The sequence below is a fragment of the Dipodomys ordii genome, unplaced genomic scaffold (assembly GCF_000151885.1).
Source record: "Dipodomys ordii isolate 6190 unplaced genomic scaffold, Dord_2.0 Scaffold11, whole genome shotgun sequence".
In the NCBI taxonomy this organism is placed as follows: domain Eukaryota; kingdom Metazoa; phylum Chordata; class Mammalia; order Rodentia; family Heteromyidae; genus Dipodomys; species Dipodomys ordii.
Genome location: NW_012267227.1, coordinates 12,946,728 through 12,971,296, shown reverse-complemented (window position 1 = coordinate 12,971,296; position 24,569 = coordinate 12,946,728). Strand labels below are relative to the sequence as shown.

Genomic DNA, 24,569 nt, shown 5'->3' with positions numbered 1-24,569 from the left:
TCAATAAAAACCCCTCAATGGTTAGCCATTTAAAATAAATGTTTTTTTTAATTATCACACAGAACAACAAATATGAGAAATATCAAGTTTAACATTATCAGTGACTATATGACAAGCTATTTGGTGTCAGTATTCTCAAGAAGAGTGACTATGCATTAGTAATCTGATTTACTTTTTTTGTCGGTTGTGGGGCTTGAACTCTGGGCTTGGGCGCTGTCCCTCAGCTCTTCAGCTCAAGGCCAGCGCTCTACCACTTGAGCTACAGCGCCACTTCCGGTTTTCGAGTGGTTTATTGGAGATAGGAGTCTCATAGACTCTCCTGCCCAGGCTGGCTTTGAACCGAGATCCTCAGATCTCAGCCTCCTGAGTAGCTAGGATTACAGGCGTGAACCACCGGCGCCTGGCATTTTTAATCTTTAATTACCTAATTATCCTATTAAGACTTCATGTGTTTTTTAAACTAAATTTTAAAAATCTTATTTTGTTACAATTCAATGTAAACTTCCTACATATGTTAGTGGTAATTTTAGAAACTCAATACAGTAGGAATGTAGAAATTTGGCTGGGTGGAGGGCTTTGAAGATGAATTTTCAGAGAAGCCAGGATGTTTAACTTGGATTTTATATGTACTGAGAGGATTCTGAAAGGTAGGGAGGTAGCTAATGGCCCACAACTACTGCTTCTTGTCTGTTGCAAAATTGCTACATATTAAGGCAATTTTACAAACACAAATTTTGCTCTCTAGGAAAGTGGCAGTTAGTATATGGAATGGCAGAAGAGAAGAAAATGCAAGTATAGAAGCACAAAAGCTTAAAAGGATGAAAAATGGATATTACATCTGTGTAAAAAAATCAAAAAGTGTATCAGACAAAATGGCACTGTAGCTAGGCCATGAAGTGGACTTTAAACAGTCTGAATAGCATATATGTGCTTATGGATGGTATTATTTACATGTGCAGAAAAAATAAATTAAAAATAAATGTCAATTCAGATCAAAGCAATAGTGACAACCATCTAACAATGAACCAAAACTTTTAGTTTTATCTCAATACCCACTTTCATACTTGATTTTACATCTAGAACCATAGATTTATGTGTCCTTAAAGGTAATTCTGTAATTGCTGTGGTAAAAGTAACATTTCCCATGTTAATTTGATTCTGACAGTAGCATTTCCCATGTTAATTTGATTCCGATCCATAGCTGATGATGCTTTCAAATACTTTTCACAAGTTTAAAAGGATGTGAAAAATGCCAGGATTTCTTGAACAATTTTCTACCCAATATTATACAAGAGAAAGACTAAACTGAATCCACTTTTGTTCCTAGGCCAAGAGTTGGTTCCAGCAGGAATTCTGAAGAGCCACAATGATGTACCAGTGAATAATGAGTAGCATCTACTGTGGGAATTCTTCAGCTAAGATGAGCGTCAACGAAGTCTCAGCTTTCTCTTTGACTCTGGAGCAAAAAACTGGCTTTGCCTTCGTTGGGATTTTGTGTATCTTCTTGGGACTTCTTATTATCAGATGCTTCAAAATTCTGCTAGACCCCTATAGTAGCATGCCTTCTTCTACATGGGAAGATGAAGTGGAAGAGTTCGATAAGGGAACATTTGAATATGCACTTGCGTGAGCTTTCCAGATTCATAGTTTTATGATTATGCCCTTGAGACAGGTGGCAGATGCATTTGGAATCACCCCGATTGTGCAGGAGAGAGAAGTGCGTTTCATTCACTGAATTCAATAAACATCTGTGATTGATTTATCCACCATGTTGTGTAAATGATAAGCGCTTGTTGGGGTTTCTCCTTTTCCTCCATCCAACCCCATTCTCCTCCTTGAGGTCCTTACTGAATAGAGCCACCCAAAGTGCCTATGTTCTTACCTTGACCATCTGCCTTGGAGGACTGCATTCTTTCATAGGCTAATAGACTACATAAAGGTATCCCTCTTCCTCTCCTCCTCAGTGCCCAAGTACCCTCTCTATATGCCAGACAGAGGCTCTTAATTTAAGGAGGAGAAGGCTCTCCTAGTCTGTTAAGGTCCCAGACTGTGTGAGAAACACTAAGCCAAGAAATTGACCCTTTACTAAAAACAGAGAGGCCATAAAGGGAGACCTTAAAACCTATTTCACACGGACTCAGGCCCTATCTCATACCCTGTCCAATTAGAATGGCGCCTGGGGTGCGTCCTTGTGATTGATTGCATCCTGCTTCAAGAGAGTAGATGCCTCGGTGTGCACATTGTGTATCCTTCTGTAGCTATCTTTGTAATAAATCTCCTGTAGCTGTCTTTGTAACAACCCCCAGCTTCAAGGATGCTGGGGCATATGACATGATGTTTCTGGAATGTACAAGTCCCCCCCACCATGAGTAAGAATATCCGCCTGCCTTGTGTGGGGACCCCCAAATTCGCATGCCAATTCAAACCAGAATAATAGGTTCGATCAGTTACTATGAGACGGACTGTAACCCCATAGGCCACTAACATAACGATGCAATCTTTGTGTGTGTTACAATCCCATTGGCCACCTGCGTGTGGCCAGGCTTGACCACATAGATTTTGCCTCTAAAAACCCTAGCTTGTGGGCCGTTGGGGTCGCAGTTTCAGCTCCCTGAGCCTGTGCTGTGTCCCTGGCCCCCTCAGGTATCCACTTCCCCAATCAAGTCCTCTTTTTACATGAGGCTATCTCTGAGTGGTGGACTCTATTCCCCCAACACTGAAATGAATCAAGTCTTAAACATAAGGGACCCTTAGTCCAAATAAAAACAGAATGTGATTTCTTAAATAACAGCCATACGTTATAAAAGGTTCCTAATGAAAAAAAAAATTCAAAAGCCAACACCTTCAAACCCTATAATTAAGCACAGGTCCTAGAGCTTCTCAAAACTCACAAAGCTTTTCTAGTTCTTGTAGAATCTCTTGCAAGAAAACCCTATCTAGTTTGGAGTCCAAACCAGATCTGCCTCCTATCAACACTCCCTTCACCACCACCTCATAAGTAACCTTTTAAACCGAGTAGCCAGAATAACCCAGCAGAAGGAACTCTCTACCAGAACAGGAAGTCCAGTCTACCACCACTAGAGCTGTGCAATCTTCACCCAGTTGTCTAATCTCTGTGGGAGTTAACCAGAGGATTTAAAAAAAAAAAAACCCTTTCAAGTCTACTATTCTAAAAATGCTACAAATGTACTTTGAGACCTAAAGATGAGGATTTGAGATACCATGAGAAACTTTCTAGGTCCAGGACCCTAAACTCAGCAATTTCAGTTTTAATGTAGACTTATCCAAGAGCTATAATTTACTTAAGGGAAAACTATTTTGCATATATGCAAATGAAGATAAGAACTCCAACCTGAATATCCGGCAAGAATATTGCAAAGAACTAATAGATATAATGTACGTGAAGGCACTTTGAAAAATAACATGTAGTACGTGAAGGCACTTCGAAAAATAACATGTAGTATTTAAATGTATCTTCATTAGTAGTAGCAATAGAAGTTTTCTGATCTTAAGAAACCATGTAAGAGGGCTGGGATGTAGCTAGTGGCAAAGCGCTTGCCTAGCAAGTGCAACGTCCTGGGTTCGATCCCCAGTACCAAAAAAAAAAGAAAAGACAAGAAACCATGTAAGATATTTCGCATATCCGGTCTCCATTTTCTTCCATTGAAAAGTGAAAAAGTAGAATTACATAATTCTAAAAGTCCAACTAAGTTGAGCTAAATGGGAAAATAGAGGAGATAAATAAATATACAAGCATGTATGTCACTTGGGACTATAGACAATAAAGTATGATAAGAAGAAATCAGAGTAACATCTAACTGAAGCTCTACTAAATTAGGTGCCTTCTGTTTATTTGGTATTCATATCATCCTTTATATTTGGGACTGTTTCCATTTTATTTAAATTTCTTTCTTTTTTTGTGCCAGTACAGGGGCTTGAATTTGGGGTCTAAGTGCTGTCCCTGAGCTTTTCTACTCAAGTGTAGGGCTTAGCCACAGCTCCATTTCTGGCTTTTTGTGGTTAATTGTAGATTAAGAGTCTCACACTTTTCCTGCCTGGGCTGCCTTTCAACCTTGAATCCTCAGATCTCAGCCTCCTAAGTAGCTAGGATTACAGGTATGAGCCACTAGGGTGGGGCATTTTTTTTTTAATCTAAATTTCCCCCAGAAGAAACCAAAACCTAGAGTTGTGCATAATGGTACATGCCTGTGGACCAGGCAATAGTAGAGATAGGAAGACCACTGTTTGAGGTCTCCCTGAGCAAAAGCAAGATATCCTATCTGAAAGGGAAAAAAAATGCTTAAAGCAAAAGAACTGAGGTTCAAATAGAACATCTGCCTAGCAAGCATGAAGTTCAATTCCTAGTATAAACAAATAACTGACGTCAGATGAAGGTCACAAAGCTAAGGAGTATTGTGTTAGGAACTGAACATGGGCAGTCTGATATCTACTGTAGTCTCTAATGCCAACTTGGATATTCTACATCTTATTAACGTGGTTACTGCTCTAGTCTGTGGAACGGCAAGACCACAGTGCGATCCCCTGATGTTTCACATCTCCCAGTGCATTTAGAATACAGATGTGTTTTAAAGCCATCTATGCCAGACTATTACACTTCTTCTTCTTCCGTGTGATCTGTGTTTCCCAAGTGGTTTCAAAGATATAATATGTCTAAGTTGTAGGCATCCCACCCACCAAGACGTTCCACTTCAGTGGCTAACATTTAACATGGCCATACCTTTTTTCAAAAAGAAGAAAGCCACCAAAAAAAAGAGAAAAAAAATATTTCTGAATGTTTAACTCCCACAAACTTTGCAAATAACTTCTCAGCAATGTCCTTCATACTCCTGCTAAAGACAAAGGCTATGAAGCAAGAGTCTTCATCTATGATTTTTATGCAAATTATGGCCTACTATGTGCCTTTGATTTTTTTTTGAATTGTGTATTATGCGTTTTCAGAACTAGAAATACATATAAATTCAAAAGCCTGGTTGTAATATGGATAGAACATGGAAATGTCGTGAAATGCTAGTTGGAATAAACAGACATATTATATACCCAGAGCAATTCCAACTGTTCCTTTGTAAAAGCCTTGTCTGAGAGAGCAGGAGGAAAGATGAAGGTGAATACCTTCACATAGGTATGCTTCTGTGAGCTTACTCACACCTCTGGAAAGCCTAAATCAGGTTCACCTTTCAAGGTTAGCATTATGGATGGTGTAATTTCATCCATATCCCCCAAACTATCTCCCATCTGTTCCAGGAGGTCTGAATCCCCTTAATAAAGAACAAAGACTTTCATTTCACAGTTAAGAGATAAAAGTCTCAGAATGAAAATGTCTGCTTGATGTAAGACCAGGACTAAAACTAATTCACACTACATCGTAGTCAGGCAGGCAGACAGCAAGGAAAAAGAAATTGACTGGTATTGCATGCGCTCAGCACTCACAGCCTTTGGGAAAGGAAAATGGTTAAAGAATAAACTTGCTCCTGAGAGCAAGTAGGGTTGGATGATGTTATTGAATAGCTTCTATCCCGGTCCAGTGAATACAACTGTTTCAGGTCCTAGTTCCATTTTAGCTGCCCCCAGTCTCGTTCTAAATAACTCTATCTCTTTTTAGCTGAATCTAAAATTCCTTTGCTTGAAGGACTTCTGCACTGGAGTCAGAATCTTTCGTGGAACAAACAAGCACCTTTTACTAGTGGCCTTTAAGAAAAGATTAGGTAGGATACAGGTACATCTTTGTAATTTTGTCTTTCTTTCTGATAGAACCTCAAGACATTCATCTGACTGTGTACTGTAACATTCACCAAGAGTGTCTGAATGGTTTTACCAGGTATCTCCAGGTGCCATTCTATCATCCTTTCATTGCCCATTAATTTACATTTCCCTCTATTTTAATATACAGGGCACTACCCAATCTCTAGTGATTGATCTCAAAACCCTAGTACTGCATTAACATTCTGATTATACATAATGCTAAAATAGCAAAACCAGAGAATACATACAAACTGTTATTGCTCTAAACTGTAACACAAATGAGCTCACAATTAGTACCATTATTACCCACACTTACATTTGCAGAAAGAAAATTCAGGCATAGAGTGGTTAAGCAACTTAAACAGAAGTCAAGGACGCTAGAGTTTATATTCAACCACTATAATGCACCACACCAAGGTACGCAGGCAACTGGAATCTACTTTGATAGGTTCTTATTAGGTATTAGAAGGACTCATTCAGTCATTCTGATGGAAAACCAGTGATAGAAACTGCAGGGAAGAATTGTCTGTGCAGTCTCCATAATCACCAACTTACAGAATTGAGCAAAAGCATCTCAACAAAGCTCAAAAACAGTTTGATTTTTTTAAAAAAAATCCAGGTAGCAGCAAACAGGCCATTAAGTATTGCCATTAGGAAATGTACCCACCCATACGTTGATTTTCTGCTTGAGACAGTTTTCCCAATAGGTAGAAATATTTTCAACAAATCATTAGTTCTCCTTTCAATTTGCTTACTTTCCATACAGAAAGGAGTCAAGGCAATATTTAAGATATAATCATTTCAGGCACCATTTTTCTAGTTTTACAGTATTGAGGTTATGTTTTGGGGACTATATTTTGGTGCTTTTTCTCCAGAGAGGGAGCTCATGAGGACTCATAAATAAGATGACCATGAGACTCCATTTATCTAGTCCCAAACAACTAAAGCAATATTTTTGAATGATTGCTGTTGAGCAACCTAGTTCTACGCATGAACTAAAGAAACTTTATTTCCTGCCTAAAAAGATTAATGATTTACTACTAGTTACTAGTTGATGTGGTACTTAAGGTTTCCCCAAGGCTAATATCTGGGTGGGGCTTCTAAGTACTATTTCAGGCCAATCACTGAAGTCATCTCTCTTAAGAAAGGTTCTAACCAATAAGAAGAAGCCTAAGGTTCTGGATTGAAAGCTAAGTGTCTCTTATATGCCTGTGTAAAGCTGAAGTTAAGTTCCACTCCCTCAGAAGAAGGCTCTTGGGTGGTAAGTGAGGCACTTCTGGGCTGGGTAAAAGTCACACTTCATATTATGTTACAAAGTTAATTCTAAGGACTACACAAGAAGACAAGGGAGATGCTGTGAAAAACTAAAAAAGCTAAGGGTGTCATTTATAATTCTACCAGGAGAGGTAATCTGAGAATGTAAGTTGGGATTGCTTTTATTTGAAGAAATAGCTTTTAATGACTATATTAAAGTTTTTAATTGTATTTAGCACCTCTTTCTAGAATTTTCTTGGAAAAAAATTGAATTTTATGATATCAACAGAGATATTACTCTACAGAAAATGTTTTAAGATGAGGTCATACTGTGGGACTGTGAAAATGATCATAGAGTTCATCTTGTAGTCCAATAGAAACCTTGCAAATGTTTGAGAATATTTTTTAAAGGGAATCACTAGAAAATGATTTTACCTCAATATTGAATATGACTTTATTGGGAATAGTAACTTGTCTCCTTGTTCCAAATGCTCATATTTTTAAAAGTCTCCATAATAGTATTTTTGAAAAAAACAAATTTATAAGCGAGGAAAGATTCTGAATGTTAATGAAGTTTTAAGAAATTATAGAAATATCACTTTGATGGGTTATATGTTTTAAATTCACATTCTAAATTATATATATATATATATATATATATATATATATATTACTTGTCACATACTTAAAAGTATTTCTGGAACAAATTGCCTAAATATGTGCAGATTTTTATAGCCAAGCAGAAAGTGCATTTTTAGAAGTTTAAATGTTCATTTTATATATCATACAGTATATATTCCTATCAGCCATGAAATACTCTTTCAGCGTTTAAGGCTGTCAATGAACTATGTTTCAGGCTGAAAATAATCTCATCCATTCCCATTGTACTCGATTAGTTGAATTATATCTTTTCTACAAGTTGTACTGACTCCAAGAAATCCAAGCAAATATTATAAACACAGTAACATTTTAACAACTCCATTGGAAATTCTGTTTGCTGAAGCAAATCCCTAGTTATTTATTGTAGGATTTAAATGCTCAGGTGACTAGGTAATTTTTAGCAAAATAAATTTAAAATTATACATCTTGTAAAAGAAAACAATTTTCTTGTACCCCGACCTTACTCAAATATATTGTGCAGCCTGGAAAAAGTTTGCTTTTCTTTTTCAATGACAGCTTTGAAGACATCCTGAAGATTATCTAGAGATAATATATCAAGACTCTATTTATTGAGTTCATCTAGAACAAAAGCCATGAGCATCCTAATGTAACCACATTAGTATTTGATCTGAAGTAGCAACATAGAGCTTTCTTTTTCTCTTTTTTTTTCTTTTTTTTGCAACAACCATAAAGTATATACCTTAGTTCAAAAAATCCATTTTGGAAGATGTCACTGAACACCTCTTCTAATGTATTTCTGGATTCAGTGCCCAGTAATACCAATCGCTTTCAAGTTAATATCATAAATGAGAGCCATGACAGCGGTGCAGCTGTGAGTGACAGCACCGATCCACCGCATTATGAAGAGACTTCTTTTGGGGATGAAGCACAGAACAGATTGAGAATCAGCTTTAGACCCGGGAATCAAGAGTGCTATGACAACTTCCTCCAAAATGGAGAAACTGCCAAGACAGATGCCAGTTTTCATGCCTATGATTCACACACAAACACTTACTACCTACAAACCTTTGGCCACAACACCATTGATGCTGTTCCCAAGATCGAGTATTATCGCAACACGGGCAGTGTCAGTGGGCCCAAGGTCAGCCGGCCCAGTCTGCTGGAGATCCATGAGCAACTTGCAAAGGTAAGCATGAAGGTCATGGGTAAGTGTCTGCTTTTATTCATCCCTCCAGGTTAATTCCTCCTCTTTAATAATGCTCAAGTGTGAAACAGTCAAATGAAGAGGTCTATTCCGAACTATCCATCTTACTTACACAACGGTCCCTAGTGCTTAGGAAACAGAAAATGCTTCACAAATGTTTACTGACTTGGAATAGAGAAGTATAGAATTAACTCTGAACGTTAGGCAGTATGTTGTATTTTGTTTATCATTATAGTCATTCACTTGCCACCTGATTAAACACGTCAAATTGCTAGGCACTGGTGGCTCAGTCCTGTAATCCTAGTTATCCAGGAGGCTGAGATCTCAGGATCAAGGTTCCAAACCAGCCAGGCAGAAAAGTATGTAAAACTCTTATTTACAATTAACCATCAAAAAGCCAAAAGTACAGGTGTGAATCAAATGGTAGAGCATCAAACTTGAGTGTAAAAGCCAAAGGACAATGCCTAGGCCCTGAGTTCAAGCCCTAGTATCAACACAAAAAACACACAAAAATATGTTAAATTGAATACTAAGCTAGTTCTACCCTAATGTTTTTTTTTGGTAATGTTTGTTGGTAGTGGTCATGGGGCTTGAACTCAGGGCCTGGGTACTGTCCTGAGTTCTTGTGCTCAAGGCTAGAGCTCTACTACTTTCCATCACAACTCTAATTCTGGTTTATTGGAAATTAGAGTCACAGATTTTCCTGCCCAGGCTGGCTTTGAACCCTGATCCTCAGATCTCAGCCTCCTGAGTAGCTAGGATTACAGGCGTGAGCCACCAGAGCCTTCCACAGCAAATTTTCTTTTTTAAAAAAAGATCACTCTGCCTTTTGTAGTTAGTATTGTAGGTGCCAGCCTTGGTTGTGTATGCTACTTCTTTCTATTCTTTAAAGAAAGAACAAACCTAAGATTTGGCATTTATCCTCTTCATCTTTGTAACTTTGCCTGAGGCTCACAAATTCACCTAGAGATATAATAATAACTAAAATTTAAGGACCAAAGCTGCAAGAGTGGTTAAACTTTTCCTTATTAAAGGAATGTAGACAAGGTTTCTAAATCTAGAAATATGAAGCAGTACTTTTTTCTAATCTTACAGCAGATCATTAGTAGATTCTTCTGTGTCTTGCTTTGAGATATGTTCACAGAGTTGGTCACTTTACTTGCCTGTGAGTTTGCAGTGAGTATAAGTCTTTTTTGTGGGGGGGTCTGGTCATGGGGTCTGAACTCTGGGCCTGGGTGCTGTCCCTCAGCTCTTCAGCTCAAAGCTAGTTAGTGCTCTACCACTGGAGCCACAGCACCACTTCCAGCTTTTTCTTTTTGCTTATGTGGTGCTGAGGAATCGAACCTAGGGCCTCATGCATGCAAGGCAAGCACTCTACCACTGAGCCACCTTCCTAGCCCTGAGTATAAGTCTTTATGGAACACACTTACTTTCTAAGAAGAATAGTTGGATGTCACATATTCAAATGTAGCATCCTTTTGTGCAAACTTTGAGGAGGGGAGAAAATAATGAAATAGATCATTTCAGTCATTCAATAATTTTTTTTTTTTTTGCCAGTCATGGTGCCTGAATTCTGGGTCTGGGCACTGTCCCTCAGCTCTTCAGCTCAAGGCTAGTGCTCTACCACTTGAGCCACAGCGCCACTTCTGGCTTTTTTGTTTTTGCTTATGTGGTGCTGAAGAATCGAACCCAGGGCCTCATGCATGCAAGGCAAGCGCTCTACCACTGAGCCACCTTCCCAGCCCCTCATTCAATAATTTTTAATTAAAAGATTACCCACTCTAGAGATCTAGGAATGTCACTCTCAGGAACGTCGAGTAGACCAGATCTCCTTTTAGTTTCTGCTCATCCTCTTTGTAGAGAAAGCACATCTCCCTGGACTACTTTGACCCTTTTCTTTGGGCTCTAGGACTTCCCAAGGAGGACCCTTTGTTCTTAATTGACTCTGTTCTACAAAGAGTCCTGTCCTACAAAATCTTCCTTGTCCTGTGTACACCAGTAGCACTCTACTGGTTTCTTCATAGAGATAAAATTTAGATTTTTATCTGGGATATTTCATGCTTTAATCAAAAAGAGTTAACAATATGGCTATTTCAAACAAAATGATAACTTCATAGGATGTTCTTTCCCCCTTCCGAGGGCTTGAATTCAAGGCCTGTGCCCACCCTGAGCTTCTTTGTGCTCAAGGCTAGCCTCTACCACTTGAGCCACAGTGACTCTTGTAGCATTTTCTGAGTAGTTTTTTTGGAGGTAAGAGTCTCACAGACTTTTCTGCCCTGGCTAGCTTCAAACTGAGATCCTAAGATCTCAGCCTGAGGATCTAGTAGCTAGAATTATAGGTGTGAGCCACCAGTGCCTGGCCCCATAAGGATTTTTTAAAAAAAGAAACATCATTAGATACTTCTAATAAATAAGATTGAGGCATCATTTTCTTTTTCCTTAATCAGAGAAGGAAGGAGAATGACAGAAGAGAGAAAAGGATAACCCAAAAGGAAAAGTGGGTTGATAAAAGGGCACAGGGTTTCCAAGGTGTAGAATAGTCAGAAAGAGAATTTAGGGCATCATAAAGAAATTTGAATTTATCATATGAAGTAAAATGAACCAAAGTCCTCAAAAAGAAAAAAAAGACTTGTAATTCTATCCTACCATATTACACATATCTTCAAGTTGACACCTTCATTAAAATTGGTATAATAACTTAAATATTCTCAATTCTTCCCTTTCCCAATTTCTAACAAAAGAAAGTAAGGTTTTAACTCCTATTAAAAAGGAAATGGAGTAAATTTAATTTGTTCTTAGGACACACATTCCAAAGAGAGAAATGTGGCTTATTTAGACTTTCTAAAACCATGACTTACATAAATCTTTCAATACAGAGGGAAAAACTCTGAAGGTCTATTTCTTTAGCACTCCATCTGTGTGACCACACATTAGGAGTATTAGAGCTGCACTTGACAGATTTGGTAAATGAGATATCATATCATTTTTGAAGAGAAGTGAGGATAAGGACTTAACTTTGACTTAAAGCACTTTTTTCACCCTCCTTAGGGTGAAATGAAAGACAAATTAAATACCTTAAAATAGGCTTAATTTACAGGCCCTGAAGAATCATTTTGAAAAAAAATATGGTAAAAAGTAACTCTTTTGGGGGGGAAGGGAGGAAGGAGAAGGATTGGGATTGGGGGGGAGGGGGGAGGCTGGGAAGGGATGTGAAGGGTAAACAAAGGAGGAGGATGCAATGCTTGGCAAGAAATGTACGCATTATCCTGCCCATGCAATTGTAACCCCTCTGTACAGTATCTTCACAAATAAAATTAAATTAAATTAAAGAAAAAATAACTCTTTTTCTGAACTTGACCCTCACTCACCCAAGATACTTCATCTTAATTAAATCATGTGGAAATAGCCAAATAGTCAAAGTAGGCACACTTAAGACTGATTCCAGTGTTGCTGAAGTTACCTGGACCAATCTGCCTTTGTGTGTTTTCTACTTCAGTATTGCTCTACCATGGCAGGCATGAATGGTCTGGACCTTCTTCGATGTACTTCTCTGAATGAGAATTTGATTCAGCTACTTGTCTTACTTTCCCCTTAAAATAAGACATGAAAAGTGGCAGGGTGCTGTTCTGCCACCTCCTTGACATTTTTATGGTAGCTCCTTAGGTCACAACTAGCAATAATGACCACATAATAATGCTTAGCTACCTCACAGATCTTGTTTGCAAAACCATAAATAATAGTTCATTTAACTCATTTTAAAGCAGAAAACAGCTGGGTACTAGTGGCTCACGCCTATCATCCTAACTACTCAGGAGCAGAAAACAGCTGGGTACTAGTGGCTCACGCCTATCATCCTAACTACTCAGGAGGTTACGATCTGAGGATCATGGCTCGAAGCCAGAGCCTGGACTGAAAAGTCCATGAGATTCTTATCTCCAGTTAACCACAAAAATCTGGAAATGGAGCTGTGGCCCAAGTAGTAGAGGCTCAGGGACAGTACCCAGGACTTGAGTTCAAGCCCCAGGATCACATTAATTGATTGATTAATTAATTAATTAATGCAGAAAGGAAGTGGCATAGTGAAAGCCAATATTTTCTGTGCCAATGATTATGATGTTTTCCAAAACCGTATAGCAAAAGCACATTCACATTGACTGGCATAGTATATTTAGGCAGGAAGCCAGTTGGATTTTGTGCAAACCCTGGTTTAAATGTCCAAGTCAGAAAAAAATTATGTGACAACTGCTGTCCTAATAGGTAAAATGAAAAATAGATTTAAAAGACATTATTTTAACTCTCTGCCTTCAGTGAAACCCTAGTGGTGATAGATATTGACAGAATTGGTAATCCCAATGATTTGAGATTGCAGTTCAAGAAATCCTTTTCATTTTCTTTATAGTAAAGAGTAAAATGCCTATACTGCTGGCTATGAATTATAGATTTCTGTAAACTCCAGTTAAATGGAGAGTAAAAAATATCCTAATCCTCCCTTGTTTGGCAGTATTGTATAAGTTACATAATATGTACGTGTCTTGCGAAATGCTTGTGAATATTAGTTTATATACATCTAAAGTAACAATGATTACAATGGGTAGGAACTTAAGAAGTGGCTGTTGATGGTGGTAACTTTTATACTAGCTTTTTGCTTAAAAAATGAAGTATACATGACTAAAAATATTTAACATTCTTTGTGCAACAATTTATTTCCTTTCCCAATATCATTTTCCCCCTGGGAGCTCATGCTATTAATCTGTGAGGAAAAGTGATTAATGTCCCACTATACATAATTTAGTAATAGATAATGAAAAAAGTAGTAGTTCCTTTAAAGGTATACATGGAAAACACATAAATCATTCAATTTTCTTTTTCACACACCATTTTTGTAAGTTATCAAAAACATGTCAATTTGTATATGAGATACATGTTTCACTTATGATAAATTATGTTATGATTACAAATCTATGGCAAGAGGTAGTGATTTATAGACATATCTTTCAGCAACTTAATACAAGAAAAAAATCACCCTCTCATTTTCATCGTTTAAAATATTTCCCAGCTGGGTGCTGGTGGCTCATGCCTGTAATCCTAACTACTCAGGAGGCTGAGATCTGAGGATTGTAGTTCAAAGCCAGCCCAAGCAGGAAAGGCCATCAGACTCTAATCTCCAATTAACCACCAGAAAACCGGAAGTGGCGCTGGGACTCAAGTGGTAGAGCAGTAGCTTTGAGCTGAAGAGCTCGGGGACAGCACCCAGGCCCCAGAGTTCAAACCCTATGACCGACAAAAAAAAAATCCCATTATCACAAAGGGTTAGGAAATGTACTATGTCATGTGTTTTTCATTCTAGAAGGAACCTAAAGAATCATCTAGTTCATCCCTTATACTTGTTTTTAAGGACCCAGTAATAGCAGAGTGAGAAGTCTGAGATGATTAAGATTGACCATATGTTGATATTCATTGAAACTGAGTGATACGTACATAAGTCATATTATTTTCTCTACTTTTGCATAGATTTGAATATTTCAATGATGAAACAAAACATTTAAACAATGAGAAGATCATATGGGCCTATATACTTACGGAACTATTTCTCAATGGCCATCTAAGAATTCTTTATCACACTGAGATTAAAGACTCCTAACTTGAGTGCATGTATTAGTTGTCAATATTATCTAATTGGAGCTTAAAGTATAAATATACTACTTTATTTTGATAATGTCTTACAAAAGTATTTGTTATTTAAGGGAGTCATTATGTTTTAAATAAAATAATCTATTATCATCAGAAAGTACTTATTAGGAATTTGACCTTTAAAGTTCATGTGATTGAAACCTTACTAGTTTATCAATACTAGAAGAGGAAAAATCTTTTATAAAATAGTCTTTGTTTAAATGCATTTTTATTTTACTTCCCTGAACTCTAAATATACAGGTAAAACTCTTGATAAATATATAATGATGCCCTCAAGCTATATAATTTAAAATGCATTTATGAAAGGTTATGGGTCATCATTTATGGTAATAGCGTGTGAACAAGCCAATTAATTCAAAATAAGCAGAGAAAAAAAGACTGGGTTTGAGAAAACAATAATAAAACTTGTAGGCTCTGAGACTTTGGTCTCAAGAATATGCACCAGGAGTCTGAAAACCATGGGGTATAGCTTTTTGACATCAAATTCCAACAAACTCTCAGTATAAAGTTATGTCCTGTAATTTGTTGATGCATTGAGTTTATTATTGTTCTGGCTTACAAGGAGGCATTTTTTAGAGTGAACCAAGATTTGCTTTGCCATATCCGTACAGGAAGGTGGTCAACTAGAAAAATGATTTTGCCTTTGAGTAAACTTCTTGACTTAGTGTCACTGGCAATTTCCAAGAAAGGGCAAGTAGCTTGCTGGAGAACATACCCTGAATTAATTGCACAACAAAACTATACTGTAAATTGCATAGCTTAAAACATTCAGGACTTTTGGACCCTGTATTAGAACAAATAATAGAAATGACATGCCTACTTGTAAATTTACTTTCAAGATTATTAGACAACTAAAAGTATACATTCAAAGCCTCCCTCCACACGCATAGTAAAAACGTACATAAAATTTTGAAGCACTAGTAGGTTGTATGCATTTACCTAAGAAAGTCAAACACTCCACATTAGCTTTATTTTTGAATAATTTATAAAAACAATTTAATTACTAACTCTCGAGGAGGTAGTTTCTTTGTTTCATTGGTGTTTTTGCATCATATTGTTGTAAATGAAGAGAAATTGAAGAACCATTAAACTGTGGCCAAGAAGGGTATCCATCAAGAAGAAGTGCTCATTTAAGGAGAAAATTTGAACTATTCTATTCATTCTTTATCCAAGGTCATAGAATTTATTTTGTTTTAAGTCATTGATATTGTCATTAATCCAGATCTAAGGGTCATGGTCACCATTTCTGATTTCATCATAGAGCAGAGCAATTTCCTGAACCAAACATTCAAGTTTAGATTTTATCGGAAAATAAGAGTTTTATTCCCAAGACTGCCTTAAAAAAAAAAAAAAAAAAGCCTGTGTCTCCTGGGACCCTCCAATAATTCAGGCAAAGGAAATTACTTTCTTCCTGAATGAGTAGCTGCTGCTGATCTGGCTATGGGAATTTTAATTATCTAGAATATGAACAATGTTTATAAAAAATTTTCCTCGGGCTGGGAAGGTGGCTCAGTGGTAGAGTGCTTGCCTTGCATGCATGAGGCCCCGGGTTCAATTCCTCAGCACCAGATAAGCAGAAAAAGCCGGAAGTGGCACTGTGGCTCAAGTGGTAGAGTGCTAGCCTTGAGCTGAAGAGCTCAAGGATAGCGCCCAGGCCCAGAGTTTAGGCCGCACAACCGGCAAAAGAAAAAAAAAATTCCTCAAATTATGTCAAATGAATGAGTCCCCTAACCAAAAATCTCTTCAACCTGCATGGACATTTTAAATTCCCTGCCCTCACTGATGGTAAGTTTCTGTCATGAAAAGCAAAAGTTACATTGGACCCACTCAACTTCCTATGTGTATAGAATCCATTAAGAGGTCAAAATTTGGCTTACAAAGCATCATCAAATGTATCTGAAACTGTCCAATATGTTATCCATCAATCACATGTGGCTAGAGAGCACTGGAAATGTGGCTAGTCAACACTGGCATAGGATGACAGGGAAAATAAGCACCAGATTTCAGACTTAGTGAAAAAATATGTGAAGGGCTGGGAAGGTGGCTCAGTGGTAGAGCGCTTGCCTTGCATGCATGAGGCCCTGGGTTCGATTCCTCAGCACCACATAAAAAAAAACCGGAAGTGGCGCTGTGGCTCAAGTGGTAGAGCGCTAGCCTTGAGCTGAAGAGCTGAGGGACAGCGCCCATGCCCAGAGTTCAGGCTCCACGACCGGACCCAAAAAAGAAAAAAAATGTGAAATAACTTACTAATTCTATATCCCGAGTGTATGTTTAAATGAAAATGTTTTATAAGGATTCTAAAATACAAAATTCAATTACACAGTGATTCAGTTCCCTTCTACAAGGTAACTACTAAAACAAATATTTATATTTCAAATATTAGAAATAGGATTTTTTCCCTTTCCTTTTGTATTCTATGGGTACTGAGGTTTGAACTCAGGGTCTCTTGTTCAGTTGGGTGGCACTCTACCACTTGAACTTCATGATGCTAGCCCTGCTTTATGATGATTATTTTGGAGATGAGAGTCTCACAGAGTTTTCTGTTTTCTGCCTAAGCTAGCCTCAAATCATAATCCTCTAGATCTCAGCCTCTTGAGTAGTTAGCATTATAGCCGTGACCAGCACCTGGTTATAAAATTGTTATATTTATATAAAATATATATTATATGTATTACATAATATATTTTATATGTCTATTTCAGGGTCCATACCTAGACCCAAGTTATTTCATCATTTTTTTAAAGTCCTTAAAATGTAACTACTAGGGACTGGCAATATTGCTCAGCGGGAGAGTATATGCATCACGTGCTCCAGACCCTGGGTTTAATCTCCAGCACCAAAACAAAAGTAAAATATAAATAAAAAGTAGTTACTAGAAGATTTAGAATTATATACCTGACTTGTATGTGTAGCTGGTAGAGATGACCAGTTTTCATCCTGCCTGGTCAGCTTCAATTTCTTTGAATTTTGTTTTAAAACCACCGTACTTTCTATTGGTATGATGAATACAGGAATTCAGCTTCCAACTATATGTACAAATAAAGATTGTAAATGCTTAAGATTAAGATAGTACTTAAGTAATACAAAACTAAATTTTGACTTTAATTACAATATCCTCTTTTGCACAATTGTCTTTCTACAGTTCTGTCAGAAAACACTAAGATGAACTCGTTTAGATTCATTTCATTTCATTCCTGAGAAATGGGTCAGAAACTAAGACATGTGCTTCTAAGTGGTAGAGATCAGGGACTTTTAAGTCCACTTCATGAATTCACCATTGTTCAGCAATGGTCTTACCTGGCGATCACTTGGCTGATTTTGAGGAACACCGACCCACAACATAGTCATAGAGTGTGGATCATATAGTGACTTTTAATCAATTATCCAAGAACAACATTTGCTATCATTAACTAAGTTTCATGGGAAAATAAACTAAATATGTTATTACATAAAGGAAAATAGCATGATGAAAGACAGAAATAGAAAATTCAATCCATAATGGCTCACACCTGTCATCCTAGCTACTCAGGAGGCTGAGATATGAGGATTGAGGTTCAAAGCCAGCTTGTGCAGGAAAGTCAGTGAGACTCTTATCTCAATTAACCACCAGAAACCCAGAAGTGGCACTGTGGCTCAAAGTGGTAGACTGCTAGCCTTGAGCAAAAGACCTTAGCAACAGCACCTAGGCCCTGAATTCAAGCCTCACAACTGAAAGGAATAAAACCTTCAATTCACTTGAATTGAATTGCTCAAATTAAAGTCAGTTCATAGAGGATATACTAATGGACCCCACAGCCCAAAGATGCAGGAGTTCTTAACGATGCAAGAAAATTAATCTTCTTGTAAGAAATACTATTTGTTTCTTAGAGGTCTTCTTTCAGAGAGGAAAAAAAAGTGCTTGTCTGAGTCTTAGCTAGTGACATCAGAACAAATCATTTCAAGCTTAAACCAATTTAGATCACTTAAATAAGATAAAGTCACTCTATAATAATGGTAATTAATATGTGAATGGAAAAGACTTTTCCAATGGTTTCAAAATCCTTCTTGGAAAAGATTGCTTTCAGGAGCTCAATGAGATGGAGTTTACTGAGTAAAGAATGAGGTAGATACCAGCAAGGCTAAATTAAGTAGGTATATCAGAAATGATTCAGTCATATCTAGAAGAGAATAAAAGATTGCAAGCTATTCTTAACTTGAAGAAAAAGACATACCTTCTCCCCCACTGACTCAAAGATGATTATTTTAAACTCTTTTTCGAAGTTAAGCCATGTGAAAAAAAATATTAAGAATTTGGATCCTAATTTATACTACTTACACTTTTTATTTCTACTCAGATAATTCTTCTGGAAGTTATGAGATGTCTGGTATTTACAAGACATCTTTGCAATGCTAGCACATTATCAATTCCCAAGAAGGGAGCTATGGAATCCATTAGAATGTTCCCTAAAGCATTCTTGAGGTCACATAGTACCTTTAAACGCCTGTGGAAAACTTTGAACTGTTTTCATGTGTATACAGAAAATGTTTCTCTGTGTATGTTTCATTGATTCTGCTCAAAGACCCTCTCAGGAGAGCAGAGAAGTTTACGGTATTTTTTTTTTTGTTTTATTTAGGGACAAGAACTCCTTATGTAGCCAAGTTGGGAATTACGTTTGCCCTACCATGCTCAGCTAAGAAGCTTTGTCATTATTATTTTTTAAATGTTTATTATCTTTAAGTAATTATACAAAGGAGTTGCCACTCAACAAGGCCATTTATGGATATAATGCATCCTAATGTTTCCCTTTTCATCATTTCCACCCATCCCTTACACACTCCATCCCTTACTTTATTTATTTTATTTTTAATATGTTTTATTGTTGTTATAAAGGTGATATACAAAGGAGTTAGTTATATAAATCAGGTGAAGAGTACATTTCTTGCCAGATGCCAGTGACTCACACCCGTCCTATAATCCTAGGAGGCTGAGATCTGAGGATCAGGGTTCAAAATCAGCCTGGGCAGGAAAGTCTGTGAGACTTTTATCTCCAATAAACCACCAGAAAACTGGAAGTAGCACCCTGGCTCAAGTGGTAGAGTGCTAGCCTTGAGTTGAAGAGCTAAAGGACAGTGTCCAGGCCCAGAGTTCAAGCCCCATGACCGACCAAAAAAAAAAAAAGAGTGCATCTCTTTTTTGACAATGTCACCCTTTCCCTCGTGCTCTCTGTTTTTTCATTCCTATCCCACACACAAGTTATACAGTTCATTTTCAACACAGTGCTCAGTTCCTTCCCTTACTTTTCTGAATTGTGTAGGCTATACATTGCATTTGTTACTGTAGTCTCTCCTTCTACTTCTCTTCATTTGTCTACCCCCTCTCCTGACATCTCCCCACCACTTTCAAGCACATGTCTCCTGGTATTTATTTTGTTGAATTATGAATTTGCCTTTCTCAGGAATTACTTACATCTACCATGTTTCAACTCATAAATCTATGTACACTTGTGTATCACCTAAGGTTTTTACTTATAAACTAATTCCGGCTTCCACATGAGAAAATGTGCAACTTTTGACTCTCTAGGCCTGACTTACTTCACTTAACATAATTTTTTTCCCAGGTCCTTCCACTTCTTTGCAAATGATGCAATGATTCTAATAAATGAGTAGAATTCCATTAAAAAAAATCCATTTGTCCACTGAGGGGCATCTGGGCTGATTCCATACCTTGACTATGGCAAATAGTGCTGCTTTGAACATGGTTGTGGTGGTGGCTTTGTTGTATCCTGGTTTGTGATCTTTTAGCCTAGGAGTGGAATTGCTGGATCATAGGGTAGTTGTATGTTTAGTCTTTTAAGGGACCTCCATACTGCTTTCCATAGGGGTTGAACAAGTTTACATTCCCACCAACAGTTTATTGTTTTAAGTGAATAAAATAAAGCACAGGGAAGATTCCACATACTCTGCATTATGGAGAGGGTTATCTCTAAAAGATACTTATTGACTATTACTGACCCTTCCTTCTCTGCATCCCTTCTTTTTTGTTATTTGTTTAAATTTTTTTCTCAATCTGATCACTTTTACCAAAGTAAATACTTTCATTAGCAAAATAACAGCCCAGGTTCCACTCAGCATCCGTGCAGCTTTACCCATGCTTGAAAAGCACTCACAAAAGGAACTCACCAGCAACTCAAAGAAAAGAGAGGAAAGGAGGGTAAGAGTATGAATGAGGAGGAGGAAGAGGAGAAGGAAGGGATGGAAGGGAGAAAGTAAAGGAGAAAGGGAGAAAAGAAAGATGGGAAGGAAGGAGAGAGGAAAGAAGGAAGGAAGAAAGGGAATCTTCAGCTCAGAAAACTTATTTACTAACAGAAGCAGAATGTGTTTTCTGTTGTTGTTATTTGTCTAGAGCTTTACATCAATTGCTTTGATTTGCCCTTAAAAGTTGTATGGAACCATCTGTCGATGATCTACTTTTTTTGCTATCTATGGAAATGCAGAATGTGTCAGTGGCTCCTGGTTCCGCTGATAGGGTTGCCAATGGTGATGGGATGTCTGGAGAAGAACAAGCTGAGAACAAAGAAGAAGATACTGCTGGTGTTGTGAAGTTTGGATGGGTGAAAGGTGTGCTGGTGAGAAAACTTCTACATTTACAAATGAAGTGTATCCATTTAATGATCTGGTGGATTGGGTTAGCTAGATCTGGACACTAGAGTGACTAAGGCAATTGGGATTTGCCCCATTATGAGTTTTCAATGTCTCTTTGACCCACAGGTAAGATGCATGTTGAACATCTGGGGAGTCATGCTTTTCATTCGCCTCTCTTGGATTGTTGGAGAAGCTGGAATTGGTAAGCGTTTTTCCTCTTCTAAATAATTTTTGATGTAAGTTATAAGCTCAATAAGAAACTTGGTTTCACCATTAATGCTGCATGTAAGATGAAGGTCATAGAAATAATTTACACTTGAGCTCCTTTTACTTGCCTCTTTGACAATATTTGCCAGAGAGGAAAGGTGAGACGTTAACTCATGGGAAGCTGGAATTTTCCAGCTTGCCAAATGATCTGGTGAAAAATCAATTATGTCTTTCTAAATTCTGATAAAGTTTAAAGCATAGCAGTATAGGAAAGCACATTTATTTTACATAATTAAAGGCATGTTTAGGGATATGTTGATATATGCTCTTTTTTTTTTTTGCCAGTCCTGGGGCTTGAACTCTGGGCCTAAGCACTGTCCCTGAGCTTCTTTTGCTCAAGGCTAGTGCTCTACCACTTGTGCCACAGCACCACTTCCAGCTTTTTCTGCTTATGTGGAGAGGAATCAAACCCAGGGCTTCATGTGTGCTAGGCAAGCATTTTATCACCAAGCCACATTCTCAGCTCTATACGCTCTTTATTTGCTATAGACTATCCCTATTGTGATAACGGGCAAAATTCCACCATACAAACCACCTTATGGGAAAACTAGTGAAAAATAACCTACTAAAAATGCTGAATATTTGACCATTTTTCAAAGAAAATAGTTGTTTCATTTTCAGGTACCAGCAGTCAGAAAACAAAGGTTAATAAAATATTTCCAGTCTTAAAATTACAGACAAAATGATTAATATAATGTGTGTAATTTACATACTTTACATGGAAAAATGGAAGATACTGATATTACTCTGAGTGATTGTTTTTAAATGTTACATTCCATTTAAAATATTATTTTCACCAGGCGCTGGTGGCTCACACCTGTAATCCTAGCTACTCAGGAGTCTGAAATCTGAGAGTTGCAGTTTGAAGCCAGCCTGGGTAGAGAAAGTCCATGAGACTCTTATCTCCAGTAAACCATCAGAAAACCAGAAGTGGCACTGTGGCTCAAAGTGGCAAAGCACTAGTTTTGAGAGAAATTGCTCAGGGACAGCGCCCAGGCCCTAGTTCAAGTCCCATGACAAAAAATAAAAATAAAAAAAGTCAAACATTCCCTCAGGTTCTGATTTCATGTGATAAAAGTGATGTTCTGTTTTATATATACAGAATGCATTGTGGATTCACTTTTGGGGGAGACTTTTAAATCATTCATATCAGGAACATAGAAGCTCAGATGTGTTTTCAGACTCTATTCCAGAAGAAAGGTTTTCAATGAGTGTTTAGAAAGTCATCGTGATTATTTATTGACTTCACTCTTCGAAATGCAGTCAGAGCCAGGGGAAGACTAACTTGAAAAGGAAAGGACTAAGCTACAAATTGAAACAGTTCCCATAGTTTTTCCATGGTTCATGTTTGGCAACTGTGGTGTTCCTGACAAAGGGCTGCTTGCTGGTTTTATGATGCATACCAAATGAGGGTGTAGAGCCTGCTGGGTCCAAAACAAGTAGATGCTGTACCATGGAAAATCTGCATCTTAATATTGCCAAAGTCTTGCTCCAGGGTTTCATGCAAAATTAGGTTTTTAAGGGCAGTTTAGTAACTTATTGAGATCATCAAGAAACATTATTTCGTTTGGAGGTGTGACTGTAGCCAAGGGCAAGAGTAATTCTTTTTTAATGCAACTTACTTAACACCCATATGTTTGGCAATAATGTGAACTTTAATCAGGGCTTAGATTACTCTTCATTGTCAATCCAGTTTCAGGTTTATTACAAAATTTAAAAAAATATGAAGAGTCTTATCTTCTGCTAAATGATTTAATATAATTCCAGGCATTCACGTTGTTTAGATAAAAAAATCATTTTCTTAAGTAGTTAAAATCACAATTAGAAGTCAGTAGAGTTCTACCTAATGATTTTTCTTTTTGATAGATATTTGTGGCTTTCTTTTTTCTTTCTTTCTTCCCTTCCTTCCTTTCCTTCAGTTTCTTCTCAGTAAATGCATTTTGGTGAAGACTAGAAACTTCTTACCAATCTTACTCATTTTTACTGATCTTTGCTACAAACCTAAAGCTAAATGGGTTCAGTCACCATGTGGTTCCATTTCAGTTTCTTATATTGTGAAAGAAAAGAAAAAAATCCAAGTACTTTCTTCTTGATATGGGAATTTTTTGAGAAGGAAACTTGTATACGTTTTTCAAGCCCAGACCCTGGGAATAAAGCCAGAATAAATCTGGAACCAGTAATAACAGTAGCTACAGCCCTTGGGTAACCATGCTGAAGCTGTAAGATTTGGCTGCCATATTCTTAAAAATAATGGTAGAATGTGCTCATAATGCTGTCTAGTTATTCTCTGTTTGGGAGCCAAGATGGATACAAATAAGCTTGAGTATTAGGCAGGGAAGATGGGTGTAAAAAGCAAGTATGACCTGAACAAAGTCACTTATAGTCTATGATTTTCACTTATCTAAAAATTAGGGAGCTGGGTTAATACTTTCCAATTCTTTAAAGGTAAAGCTAAAGACCCTTGCTGAAAAATGAAAAACAAAACTGGTTCCCATAGATTTTTCTGTTTTTCATGTCTAGCAGACACAAATTGAAATGGCTGAAGGTAGCCTAATGATCTCACTGTAGGAATCATAAAAACTATCTCAGAAATTAGAACTAAAACCCTGCAGAAGCCAGGCATCAGTGGCTCATGCCTGAAATCCTAGCTACTTAGGAGGCTGAGATCTGAGGATCGCAGTTCAAAGGCAGCCTGGCAGGAAAGTCCATGAGACTCTTATCTCTAATTAGCCACCAGAAAGCTAGAAGTGGCGCTGTGGCTCAAAATGGTAGAGCTCTAGCCTTGAGCAAAAAAGCTCAAGAACAGTACACAAAGCCCTGAGTTCAAGCCCCACAACCAAAAACACGCACACAGAGAAACACACACACACACAAAACGCAGAATCCTAGGACTCACTTTTTTTTTTTTGGTTGGTTGGAGGCGGGTCTGAACTCTGGGTCTGGGTGCTGTCCCTCAGCTCTTCAACTCAAAGCTAGTGCTCTACCACTTGAGCCACAGCGCCACTTCTGGCTTTTTCTGCTTATGTGGTGCTGAGGAATCGAACCAAGGGCCTCATGCATGCAAGGCAAGTGCTCTACCACTGAGCCACCTTCCCAGCCCCCCTAGGATTCACTTTTAAAAATGTAGTTCTGTTGCTTGGGCATTTTTAGT

General features: G+C 37.6%; 2 protein-coding genes across 4 annotated transcripts in view; both read left to right on the top strand.

The window, feature by feature from the left end:
- The first annotated feature begins 1,384 nt into the window (after positions 1–1,384).
- Ctxn2 (cortexin 2) lies at positions 1,385–1,630 on the top strand. Its single transcript, XM_013010090.1, has one exon. The coding sequence runs from the start codon at positions 1,385–1,387 to the stop codon at positions 1,628–1,630; it is 246 nt and encodes an 81-aa protein (XP_012865544.1).
- A 5,299-nt stretch (positions 1,631–6,929) lies between these two features.
- Slc12a1 (solute carrier family 12 (sodium/potassium/chloride transporter), member 1) overlaps positions 6,930–24,569 on the top strand; it is an 81,806-nt gene continuing 64,166 nt past the window's right edge. For all 3 annotated transcript variants that reach the window (XM_013010100.1, XM_013010099.1, XM_013010101.1), the window contains exons 1-4: positions 6,930–7,021; positions 8,191–8,821; positions 21,004–21,135; positions 21,278–21,353. In XM_013010100.1, coding sequence (XP_012865554.1) covers positions 8,402–8,821; positions 21,004–21,135; positions 21,278–21,353 — 628 coding nt within the window. In that variant the 5' untranslated portion in view covers positions 6,930–7,021; positions 8,191–8,401. The remainder of the gene's footprint in view (positions 7,022–8,190; positions 8,822–21,003; positions 21,136–21,277; positions 21,354–24,569) is intronic.

Coding starts and splice junctions, on each gene's coding strand:
- Ctxn2 (XM_013010090.1), top strand. CDS start 1,385: ATGAGTAGCATCTACTGTGGGAATTCTTCAGCTAAGATGAGCGTCAAC.